Source organism: Penaeus chinensis, chromosome 14, assembly GCF_019202785.1.
Source record: "Penaeus chinensis breed Huanghai No. 1 chromosome 14, ASM1920278v2, whole genome shotgun sequence".
NCBI classification, from domain to species: domain Eukaryota; kingdom Metazoa; phylum Arthropoda; class Malacostraca; order Decapoda; family Penaeidae; genus Penaeus; species Penaeus chinensis.
The window spans coordinates 18,310,643-18,323,844 of NC_061832.1; the positions used below are offsets into that span (position 1 = coordinate 18,310,643).

The 13,202-nt window shown below is 44.5% G+C and overlaps 1 protein-coding gene across 1 annotated transcript in view; it reads left to right on the top strand.

Moving 5' to 3' along the window:
• The first annotated feature begins 6,353 nt into the window (after positions 1-6,353).
• LOC125032473 overlaps positions 6,354-13,202 on the top strand; it is an 8,795-nt gene continuing 1,946 nt past the window's right edge. Inside the window, exons 1-2 of the mRNA XM_047623621.1 lie at positions 6,354-6,378; positions 11,026-11,319. Of these exons, the coding sequence (XP_047479577.1) occupies positions 11,035-11,319 (285 nt within the window). The 5' untranslated portion in view covers positions 6,354-6,378; positions 11,026-11,034. The remainder of the gene's footprint in view (positions 6,379-11,025; positions 11,320-13,202) is intronic.

Below are 13,202 nucleotides of genomic sequence, written 5' to 3' on the forward strand. Positions count from 1 at the left end.
AAATGCATCTATGTATACATATATATGCATATATATATATATATATATATATATATATATATACATATATATATTTCATACATACATGCATATATATATATATATATATATATATATATACATATAAACATACATACACACATATATAATTATGTATATATATACACATATACAAACATATGTGTGTGTGTGTATATATATGCATATATGTATTTGAATTTGTATGTAGGTGAATATATATATATATATATATATATATATATATATATAAATGTATATCTATATGTATACATACACACACACAGTATATAATGATCGCCGCATGCGAATGGTGTGTGCGTGTGCATCCTTGCACACGCGCATCGCCGTGTGCGTGAGCACGCGCGCGCATATGCATGAATTTAAATAAATAACTAAAGATTTTAAATAAAGAGAAGGTTGTAGGTGAGTCTATCGTAGATATTATGGTGAGTTGAGAGCCACCAACCATGATTACCTATACAACCACTCCCCTGGGAAAGGATCATTGGTCTATCACACCTATACACAACAAAGAAACATCCTACAAAAAGCAGACAAGGATGACATCAAATCTTACCTTTCAAATCAGGACTTAAATTTTAACCTTAAAAGAGAAAATATTCTCGAAATGCAAAGGCACTGCATCATCTCTTCGCATGGATTTCAGCAGCAAAGCGCCACGCCATCCCGCGAGAGCACTTTAAGATCCGCAAACCTTTTCATCCAAGCGAGAGAACCAAGCGTCTCCTGCTACCTGATACAGGAATCGTTTACTTCAAAACCTAAATCATTAACACCGAGTATGGTGTGACCTCACTATCCTCAGAAACCATGTCATAAATAGTGTTGATAATGACCGCAAATTTTATTGGTATAATTTAATAAAACAAACAGGCTCTATGAGAGTTCGCACCCCACGCGAATTTTGGAAATCAATTAGACAATTAAAAGGCAGTTATCCCCCCCCCCCCCTTTCCGTCACCTACTTAAGGACAACAACCATACTGTAGATCACATGAAGGTTATTAATTTTTTTTTTCACGATCACTGGCAGATTACCTATTTGGATAATCTGGCCGACACATGCGAGCTCCGTGCCCCCATCAAGGTTTCCTCGTAAGGCTCCGGGCTCCTCTCAGATCGGCTGCTATCCCTCACCTTTTGAAACTGCTTTTGTGGCCCTTATACCTAGGCCAAACAGACCTAGCTGACCCCAAGAATTACCACCCAATTAGTTTACTAGAAACATTAGGCAAAAATTTCAAGAAATTTCGAGAAAATAATAAACTCCCGACTAAGGCGGTACCTTGACGAAAATGACTTACTTTCTTCTAAACAATTCGCCTTCCGCTCTCACCACTCGACAAATGACGCACTGAACATACTGACCAACTACTCTCTTAACAACAAAGACAGACGACTAAAGACGCTTCTTGTAACTAAAGACAGAGCGAGCATTCGACCCAGTCTGGCATGCTGGCTTGAACTGTGCACCGAATTATTTTTTTCCTTGTGCACCAAGAAGCTGCTTTGCGGCTTCTCGGTGACCGTAAATTATAACTTAAATTCAAAGGTATGATTTTAGATACCATTCATATGGACACAGGTGTACCTCAAGGCAGCAAAATCAGCCCAACATTATACATATTATACACAAATGACCTCCCTGACCCCACATTTCCCGATTCATTGACCTTCTTTACACTGATGACTGCACCCCCCTAGCTTGACATGATTCGCTCGCTGGCGTTGTCTGATGAATCAACGAGGTGGGAATACAAATGGCTTTTCAAAACTAGTGCACCAAAAACCTAAGACACAACCCTCCTTACATCTAAACTTTTTCGACAGATTACAAGCAGCTCTTCAAATGTAACCATTGATCATATGTTATGTTTTCATAATCTACATTGGCTAACAAGAGCTAACAATCAGTTTATCGGTTCAAGCTACGGGCCATCCAGAATAAAGGACTCAAATGGGTCTACAATATAGGCTACGACGAATGGCGCCTGAGGGTTTGTAAACAACTCGCCAGACTTTGTGTTTGGTTGCCTGACTGGATAGACTGGAACAATGTCTTTCTTCAGGGGAAGATTGTTGGCCGGTCTCGCGAGCACGGATGTCGAGTTCCCAAATTTTGTTGGCTCAACATTTTTAAGCTTTTACTTTTCTTACGTTTGTGTTATGTTTAATTTATATTTTATATATTCTTTTAGTTTTCTAGTTTTAGTGTTTTTTGTGTATTTTTAAGGTGGTTGTTTACCTACAAGTATAATCTTTTAAACAACTCCCAAAATAAACAAACTTCTATTATGAGAGCCCTATCCCAATTTTAATCCACTTCCTCTCCTTGTTCCTCCTTCCATGTGTAACCCCAACCACATCCCATCTCATGATCCTTCCATAGCATGAGAGTCCCTCATCCTAATCCTTGCCCTCATTTCACTTGTTTCGGATTTCTGACACATGACATATGCTGGCATGGGTGCACATGCCAGGACCGTGGGTCCTTTGGCGAAAGGTATGGTAACGTGCGAGCCGGGTAGATGTCATGGCCAGTGATGATAATCCAAATGTGGTGAGATTGCCAGAGTCCTGCAACTGGAACCGCCTGCCTACTCTAATCTTGGTCAAGCCCTCACAGGCATAGCCAAAACAGGCTAAATCTGTGCAGACTGAGCTTACACAGGTAAAGCAAAGGCTTAAAACACACAAACCCTAAAAAGAGAAAAGCCAAGCCAACAAAAGTCAGAGCTACCAAAGGCTCTCCACCTCCCAGTGGACCCATAGATAGACTGACAAACAAGACACTGACTCTGAATCCAAATACAAAGACGTCTCAGATGTAACTAACACCAAGTAACATCATGACACTCAATCTATGCATACAGTGGAACATCAGTGGCTTCATGACAAGAAATGCCATCCTCCATGCAATAGTGCAATTAAGGAACATAGACGTCATGTTCAGGGTATCATGTCTTCATGCTGCCAAACACAGCTGGCACCAGAGGCTTGATTACTCTGTTCAGAGCAACACTTCCCAGCTCCGCAATAGCCGATTCACTGAACTGTGGAGACGATGTTGAATCTCTTACTGTTGAGATTCACCTGGTGGAGACCCCCTCAAGTTGTACAATGTTTACAGCAGGCCAGCCTGTAGGGGCTTAGACGTCAGCCAGGTCTGTGCTACTGCTGAATAAGATCGAGTGATCACAGGGAGGGCTTCAATGCACATCACCCCATGTTGGCTCCCTGCAGGGGACTGGATGCGGCAGGCTATCGCATAGCCAGTGTGCTCAAGACATTCCCTGAAAACACATGTCAAAAGAGGGGTCCTAGATCTCACCTTGGCCACTGTGGCCCTGGTGGAGAGAATCGGATGGTGTGTCGATGAGAATGACACAAATGGCTACTATGGCACTGTCATGGCCCTCATGGATGCTGGCCCAGCCCTAGTGCCACAACCAAATCCTAGATGGTAAACAGACTGGCAAGCCTTTCAGAGTGCTTTGGCCCACTGTCTTAAATGCAATGAACCCCCACATAATTAAAATGTGGATGTGCTTGAAGCCAGACTTATCAGTATCATAAATCAAGCAGCCTCACATAAAACTCGGCCTTGGACCAGGAGTTATAAAGACATCTGGTACTTTAATGACGAGATCAAGGAGGTCAACCACTGAGTGGAAAACTATAGTTTGCAGTAGTTTCAACTCAGGGGTCACCCTAAACTTATCCCTCGTACACCCTGGACAGAGAGAGCTGGGGTATTGGAACAAGTCTGCCTCCAAATTGTGCAGGAAACAATCTAGCCCTTCTAAGGGAAGTTTTCAGGGAGGGTGTGAGGCCCCCAAACCACTCTTACAGAGCTGTGGCAACAGGTCAGGCGAGCTACCATCTGCCAGCCCCTAGGTGTACACACTATGACCCTCAGTCAGAGGCAAACTGGCTAGTGCATGAGTTCTCTATAAGAATAAGCAGCAACAGTCTGCCAGCCGAACTGAGGGCAAGCCAAGAATGCCCACAACCAGGCAGATTTGCTCATATCAGAGAAAGGGAAGCCGAACCCGATAATGCAGATTTTATCTTTTCTCTGAGGGAATTAAGAAAAACCTATAAAAACATTTCTCTCTCAGCCCCAGGTTCTGATGGGATTTCATACCCCATCATTTCCCACCCAGGGCTAGTCCTGGGAAACTTCAATTCTACTCCAGAAATTGAAGAGAGTAACCATAGTTCCCATCTCAAAACCAAAGGAGCCAGGGAAGTACAGCCCCATCTTTCTCCACAGCTGAAAGGGTGGTACTAAAGTGACTCCAATGGAAAAAGGGACTCCACATGAACACCTCCATGCTTTCACAAGGGGCATGAGCACAGCACACAGATTAGCAATACTCTTAAGCACAACCAGCACTGTCACATCTGTGGTAGTATTCCTAGAAATGGAGAAGGTTTTTGAATTAGCAAGTCCTCTTGCCATTCAGGAGACCCTGATCCAGAAAGCTCTTGGCTTGGATAGGTGACTATTTCAGGAACAGAACAGTCATATTCCAAGGTCACATATCATAGCACAGGCTACTAGAAAATGGAACACCACAGGGTGGGGTCCTCAGTCCAGCCCTACTTAACACCCTAATGTCCTGTATCCTCAACATACACCTCCCAGTGGGGTGCAAGATCATCTCGTATGCAGATGATCTTGCAATCATCTCCACTGGACCACAAGCCTAAGTAGAGCCCAGTGCTGTCTGGACCTTGTATCTGAGGAGTGTTGTAGGAGAGGACTAAAAATATCTGCAGCCAAATCAAAAGCCATGGCTGAGACTAATGTTCAAGGCACAAGTCTGAGTATCCAGGGAATGGACCTAGACTGGTTCCAGGTCCTCCAATACCTCGGGGTAAGGATTGACCAGGCCCTCTCCTTCCAAAAGGAGGTCCATTACCTGGTTGATCGAACGAAAGCAAGACTGTTAAAAGAGCAATGACTGGGAGACTCATAAGAGCTAAACATAAAATAAGATCATTCTATGTACATGCCATCTGTCTCATTGTGGAGTAACCTTCTGTCGCCCTGATTGCCACCAAACCAAGATTAAGAGAAACATTGGATGAAGCTGCTAGGATTATTCTGGGTGCCCCAAGTTTTGCCACGAATTGATCTAATGGCAGTATAGTTCCTTTCAAGGTCATCCAGGCACCCAGGAACACAAGCATGACAAAAAAAAAAAAATACTCAGACATCTAGAACAAGACTATGTGCTCTTTGCAAACAACTCCTGGCTGTCACATACAGCTATGGTGTTAATCTGTTGTCAGCTCAAAGAGCAACTACTTGCTAAAGGCATGGCTTCCCCCCCCCCCCCCCCCCGACTTTATTGAAGCCCCGCCGTGGGCACAAACCTTGATCGAATTCTCTGTCAGGAGCTTGTTAAGGAGAAAGAATCAATACCCCATGCCTAGTCTAAAGGCAGAAGCCGAGAGGGTCATTGCAGCCATCTCTCCTCCGGGTAGCAGAACCTACTTCATGGATGGATCAGTCGATCCTTTAATCCACACTGTAGGCGCCGGCTTTGCAGCAAGGGATGCCACAAAATCCGCGAGCGTAACAGACAACGCCTCCTCGCTACAGGCAGTTGGGATCATGGGAGCCCTAACCTACTCGTCCCTGAGGGAAGGACACGTGTCAATACATACAGATTCCAGGGCAATCACTGACTGTCTGCAGCACAGCATACCCAAAGACAACATCTACCTCCTGACCACGGTGCTTACCAAAGTGCAGAGTATTCTTGCTCAGAGTAGAAGAATAATCATAAACTGGATCCCCAGCCACAAAGGCATCAGAGGGAATGAGCTGGCTGACAGACTAGCTGACACTGGCAGGGGTGTGCCCCCAAATCCCATGATCATACAACCAAACAAACAAAAAAAAAAAAATGAAGCACAAGTCCAACGCCACAGCACTTGCCATACTCCTGCAGCTTCACATCGAGGAAACGAGATCCTCCCCTTCGGTCAGATGGTACTCAGGCGCCACAGACTATGAGCCACTGGCATTCTCTAAAACAATGAATAGAGGTTGTTCTTCACAGAATCAGATTAGGTTACTTCTGGCAGATTATGGCAGATTATACAAACAATTTGCCTATGCAGACAATGCAAGCATTGTGGTGAGCCGAATATATATACATTTAATATATATATATATATATATATATATATATATATATATATATATTGATTGATTGATTGTGTGTATGTGTGCGTGTGTGTTAATGCGATTATGTACCACGTACTTTATGATAAGGGCTATCTCTCGCTCAGTATTGGGCGACGGTTTGAAGAGGAAAGGTGAGTTTCAGGTAGCAGCGTCGTGAAAATTGAAGAAAGCGTATATACACAGAGAGATCAAACACAGTGGTTGTTGAAAGGTGAAAGAGGAGGCAGGTAGGCGTGATTGATAAATAAATAAAGAGTGATATCAATATTAACTTAGAGGGGAATGTTCCAATGCTATGTAAAGTATACACTGATATGTCTACATTAACGAATATAACTGGTTATTTGACAAACCAATATAGGATATATTGTAATTATTACTATTAGCATTAGGTTTACTTTCAAAGGTTTTTATGTGCTTCATTACCCTCATAAACACACTTATAAGTTACTGGCCGTAAATTTTGGGGTCTTGCTGATAAATACTGATAAGATATGAGGTTAACCCTTCTTTGTTTTCTCTTCATCTGATTGTTCATTTAGACACTATGAGCGCGCGTGCGTTGTGTATTTTAGTACATAAATGTATAGAGAGAGTAAGAAGCACACACACAAGCCATATACATACATACATAAACACACACACACACACACACACACATACACACACACACACACACAAACATCAACACACAGATACGTATGTTCAGTAAATATACGTATGTACAGTAGATATGATAAGAGCACTTACGAAGTCTAGAAAATACGTCTAAGTATCGGGCAACATCGCTATGAGAATTCTGAGAACACCTTTTATCTTATCTGTAGCCTGATAAAGATATCGTCAAGGAGAAATGTAGGGAGGGGGGCGAAGAGGGGTGAACTAAGGGCTCTTTAATCATTGAGAGAACTGCGCGAATTTGGAAATAACATCAATGATGTCACATGGGTTGGTCTAAGTATGGGTGGGGGGGGGGGGATGATAGCATGGGAGGAAGATGAAAAATGGTGGCCAACTGAGCGAGTACTAAAGTGCTTTTTAGACGCGATTTGTAAATTTGGACTGGTTTAGGTTTATTTCGCATATTTTACTTGGTGTCAGTTTTATATATCCTCATGCTACAGGTTAAGAAGTAAAATGAGCAGAGAAGACATGAGATATGAAGAATGATTTTATTGATGGAATTTTATTCAATTTCTCCTTTTATATATTTCGTGCGAGCTCGCCATTTCTATACCAATTAGCTTATGAAGAACGGTAATTGTTAGAAAATTCAATGCCTGCGATCTGAACTGTTTTTCAACTGGTTTGACGCAGCTACCAAGGAGTTTTCAGACCACAGCCTCACCAGAATGCAAGGCGGGTCAGAGCTTAATCACTAGCACGGTTTCCGTCTTTTTTTGCGTTTCCATATGACCCTGTCACACCACCAAGGCAGCAAACACAGCGCCACTCGGATGATGTCACGGGAATAGTATGGGCATTTTCATTCATATCATGTTATTTTAAAGAAATATAATTATGTATATTATATATATATATAAATATTCTAGTATATGAACTTAAAATCCAGTTCTATAGGATTTAGAAGTGACAGGGTGGGGGAGGGAGAAGGCAGGGGGTGACAGGGTGGGGGAGGGAGAAGGCAGGGGGTGACAGGGTGGGGGAGGGAGAAGGCAGGGGGTGACAGGGTGGGGGAGGGAGAAGGCAGGGAGTGGCAGGGAGAAGGCAGGGAGGGGCAGGGTGGGGGGGTGAGAAGGCAGGGAGTGGCAGGGTGGGGGAGGGAGAAGGCAGGGAGTGGCAGGGAGAAGGCAGGGAGTGGCAGGGTGGGGCAGGGAGAAGGCAGGGAGTGACAGGGTGGGGGCAGGGAGAAGGCAGGGAGTGACAGGGTGGGGGGAGGGAGAAGGTAGGGAGTGACAGGTTGGGGGAGGGAGAAGGCAGGGAGTGACAGGGTGGGGGAGGGAGAAGACAGGGAGTGACAGGGTGGGGGGAGGGAGAAGGCAGGGAGTGACAGGGTGGAGAAGGGAGAAAGCAGGGAGTGACAGGGTGGGGGAGGGAGAAGGCAGGGAGTGACAGGGTGGGGGAAGGAGAAGGCAGGGAATGACAGGGTGGGGGAGGGAGAAGGCAGGGGGTGACAGGGTGGGGGAGGGGGAAGGCAGGGAGTGACAGGGTGGGGGAGGGAGAAGGCAGGGAGTGACAGGGTGGGGGAGGGAGAAGGCAGGGGGTGACAGGGTGGGGGAGGGAGAAAGCAGGGGGTGACAGGGTGGGGGAGGGAGAAGGCAGGGAGTGACAGGGTGGGGGAGGGAGAAGGCAGGGGGTGACAGGGTGGGGGAGGGAGAAGTCAGGGAGTGACAGGGTGGGGGAGGGAGAAGGCAGGGGGTGACAGGGTGGGGGAGGGAGAAGTCAGGGGGTGACAGGGTGGGGGAGGGAGAAGGCAGGGGGTGACAGGGTGGGGGAGGGAGAAGGCAGGGAGTGACAGGGTGGGGGAGGGAGAAGGCAGGGAGTGACAGGGTGGGGGAGGGAGAAGGCAGGGAGTGACAGGGTGGGGGAGGGAGAAGCAGGGAGTGACAGGGTGGGGGATGGAGAAGGCAGGGAATGACAGGGTGGGGAAGGGAGAAGGCAGGGAGTGGCAGGGTTGGGGAGGGAGAAGGCAGGGGGTGACAGGGTGGGGGAGGGAGAAGGCAAGGAGTGACAGGGTGGGGGAGGGAGAAGGCAAGGAGTGACAGGGTTGGGGAGGGAGAAGGCAGGGGGTGACGGGGTGGGGGAGGGAGAAGGCAGGGGGTGACAGGATGGGGGGAGGGAGAAGGCAGGGTGTGACAGTGTGGGGAAGGGAGAAAGCAGGGAGTGACAGGGTGGGGGAGGGAGAAGGCAGGGAGTGACAGGTTGGGGGGAGGGAGAAGGCAGGGTGTGACAGTGTGGGGAAGGGAGAAAGCAGGGAGTGACAGGGTGGGGGAGGGAGAAGGCAGGGAGTGACAGGTTGGGGGGAGGGAGAAGGAAGGGAGTGACAGGGTGGGGAAGGGAGAAGGCAGGGAGTGACAGGGTGGGGGGAGGGAGAAGGCAGGGAGTGACAGGGTGGGGCAGGGAGAAGGCAGGGAGTGACAGGGTGGGGGGAGAAGGCAGGGTGGGGGAGGGAAACGTGAAACAACGTGTAATGTCAGTTGTTTTCGTCCCATTCTGTTAGGCTGAACTGAAATTACAGATTGTCTGAATTGGGATACTGTTGAGGAAACTATCACCGGAAGATCTAATATGTTTAATCATTCAAGTTGATAGTTGTTAACGTAAAACAAAACTTTTGGCGAGAAGACAGAACACTTTGAGCCCCATGTGACTTCATTTGCATATGCTGCCTAACATGCCCACGGTTGATAATATTATTCTTGCCGAGGTGAAGATTTTTTTTATGTGTTACTGGTATGATTTCCACTTTCAAATGTAACGATAATCGCCACCTGTAGCTTCCATATCAACATTTGTTTTATTTGAATATGCCCTTTATTTCTCCCCTTAGTTTTCAGTTTGTGTACTTATTCTGTATATATATATATATATATATATATATATATATATATATATATATATATATATAAATATATATATATATATATATATATATATATGTTATTCTTTCTTCCCTCTCTCTCCCATGCTCACTTCATCTTCACTTAGATGTTGAAATGAAATAAAAAACCTTTTCTTTCTTAACTTTTTCTTTCGATCTCTCTCTCATTTCTCTTTTTTTTTTTTTTGCAATACTTTACGTCACTCACCCTTATTTCCAATTGTTATTTATTTCATTCTTCTTGCTAACCCCTTTTTCTCTCTATCTATCTCTTCTTTTCCTTTTTTCTCTCCATTTCCTTGTCTCACATTTCCCTTTCCCTTTTTTTCCCTTTTCTCCCCTTTCCTTTTTCTCTCCTTCTGCCTCTCTCCCTTTCCTTTTCGTCCCCTTTTCCTTTTCTTATATTCTCCTTCTCTCTCCTTTTCTCTTTTCTCTCCTTTTCCCTAACTATTTTTTTTCCTCGCGTTCCCTTTCTCTGATTTCCTTTTCTTTCCTTTCTCTTTCCTTTTTTATTGTTTCTCCAGCTTCCCTTTTCTCTCCTATTCCCTTTCTATCTATCTTCTTTCCTTCTCCCCTTATCTTTTTTTTTTTCTTTTCCCTTTTCTTTCTTTTCACTTTCTCCATTTTCCTTTTTTCTCGTTGTTACTTTCTCCCTTTTTCCCTTTTCTCCGTTCCCCTATCTCCCTTTTACTTGTTCTTTCGTTTTCCCCCTTTCTCTATACATTTTTCTCCTATTCCTTTTCTCATATTTCCTGTTTCTCTCCTTTTCTCGTTCTTCATTTTCCCTTCTTTTCCTTTTCCTTTTCCCTTTCACACACTTCCCTTTTCACTTTTTCCCTCTTTCTCCCTTTTCCTTTTTCTTTTCTCTCCCCCCTTTTAACTATTTTTTATTTTTTTCCTGCCCTCTTCCTCACCTCTCTTTCCCTCTGTTCTCTCTTCTTTCCTCTTTTCCTCTCCTCTTCCTCACCTCTCTCCCAATCTGTTCTCTCTTTTTTCCTCTCTTCCTGCCCTCTTCCTCACCTCTCTCTCCGTCTGTTCTCTCCTCTTTCCTCTTTTCCTCTCCTCTTCCCCACCTCCTTGCCATCTGTTCTCTCTTTTTTCCTCTCTTCCTGCCCTCTTCCTCACTTTTCTTTCCCTTTCCCTCTCTTTTCCCTTCTGCTTTCATATGCGACAGACGTCTTCCTGCCACACGTCTGTAACTTCTTCGCCCATCCAGGTGTACACGATGAGCGCCGATTGGAGCAAATGGCGAAGCGGGCGAAGTCCAAGTGGGAGCGAGGATAGTGGGGACGATGGACATGAATATTCCGACCGTCGTGTTTATGGAGATTCTGACCGGCATGGAGCCTCTGCCCGGTATGGAGATTCTGACCGGCATGGAGCCTCTGCCCGGTATGGAGATTCTGACCGGCATGGAGCCTCTGCCCGGTATGGAGATTCTGACCGGCATGGAGCCTCTGCCCGGTATGGAGATGCTGACAACTATCGTGGAAAGTCTTCGGAATATGAGGTACTGTTGTAGCTGTGTTTACATATTTGCTAAACGCAATGAAATAATTCTAGTAAATACATTTAGGTATAGGTATATACACTCAAATAACTCACGAAGTTTATGGATGATAACTTATATGCTACATTAGTAAATGACTGGCATAATCAATGTGTAGCAGCATGCAAACCATGGTGTTTAAGATATTAATGAGCAAGTAACAAAAGAAATAAGTTTTTTTTTCATTTTCATTTTTTCACACACACACACACACACACACACACACACACACACACACACACACACACATATATATATATATATATATATATATATATATATATATATATATATATATTTATATATATATGTATATATATATGTATATATATGTTTATATATATATATGTGTGTGTGCGTGTGTGTGTGTGTGTGTGTGTGTGTGTGTGTGTGTGTGTGTCTGCGTGTGTGTGTTTGTATGCGTGTGAAACGTGAAATAGGAGGGTAGTTGGCAAGTTAGCGTTGGCGTTGTGAGGTTCTTGAACACCGCCTCCATCAGATTATGAATGACACGTGAGATAGACTTGGAGCGGGTCAGTGAAAAGGGTCTTAACTTGTTGAAGGTAGATCTGACCCCTAAGAGACCCCCGTGTCCCCAAGGTTGAGGACGAGGTGGTGGAGCTTGGACCCTGTGTGGCTTGGTCAGTCTGCCGTGTCTCTCTCCCTCCGTCTTATGAAACGTGTCCTTTTATGTGGCAGTTCCCTTCGAGGGCGGATCCTTACTTACGTCGTCGAAATTACAAAATAGAAAGCAGGGCAGAACACCTGCATTCACCCAAGGAGGAAAGGCTATGTATTGTTTACATCGCTTAGTCACACTCAAGGCTCGTCCTCGAGCCGTCAGTAACGCTGCAATAGCGCATAGAGATACAGGTTCTGCATCATACAGATGGTTCCTGGTGATCCAATGGTCGCTAGGGTCGTTGCGTGCCAGAGTAGCGGGTGTGGTGGAGGTTTTGCACTGAGGTGCAACATTCAGTAGCAAGGAGGGTCACATCGTTTTCAGAAAAATCAGAGCGTGAGAAGAACAATTTGTCACAAGATGGGTAACATATCAAGCGCATCAACCGTGTGAGCGTAAGTGTGTGTAATTTCTCGGTGCGACAGGTGCAGGATTCTTTCATTTACGGCCAAGAGCCGGGTTTAAAATTAACTTGCAGTGATAACTACAACTTATTGCAATATATATAACTTTACTTATTCACCAATACCTTAAAATTAAAGCAGCATTACTGAGGACAAGATATCGAACTTCTACACCTTTATGTCATAAAGGTGTAGAGTGGGCACGTAGACTTAGAGCAGGTAAACATGTATCGTAAAACTATGTGTAAATAAGCGAACGATTAGCACGGGAAGTATGAAAAAATAAAGGTGCTGTGAAAGAGAGAACAATATACACATATTCATAGAGGAAGTAGTGATGAAGCACTTATTAGTAGGGTACAGTATGCAGGTGAAAACAACAATATTACAACGAAATTCCTTTTTTTTTCTGGGAGAAAATAAAATATATTGAACTGCAATGTGAGGACAACAGTAATCAACATTGGATAAATCACCAATAGCAGAAAAATATCAACATATATATATATATATGCATATAAATATATGTGTGTATGTGTGTGTGTGTGTGTAAGTGTGTGTGTGTGTGTTTGTGTGTGTGTGTGTGTGTGTGTGTGTGTGTGTGTGTGTGTGTGTGTGTGTGTGTGTGTGTAAGTGTGTGTTTGTGTGTGTGTTTGTGTTTGTTTGTGTGTGTGTGTGTGTGTGTGTGTAAGTGTGTGTTTGTGTGTGTGTTTGTGTGTGTGTTTGTGTTTGTGTGTGTGTGTGTGTGTGTGTGTGTG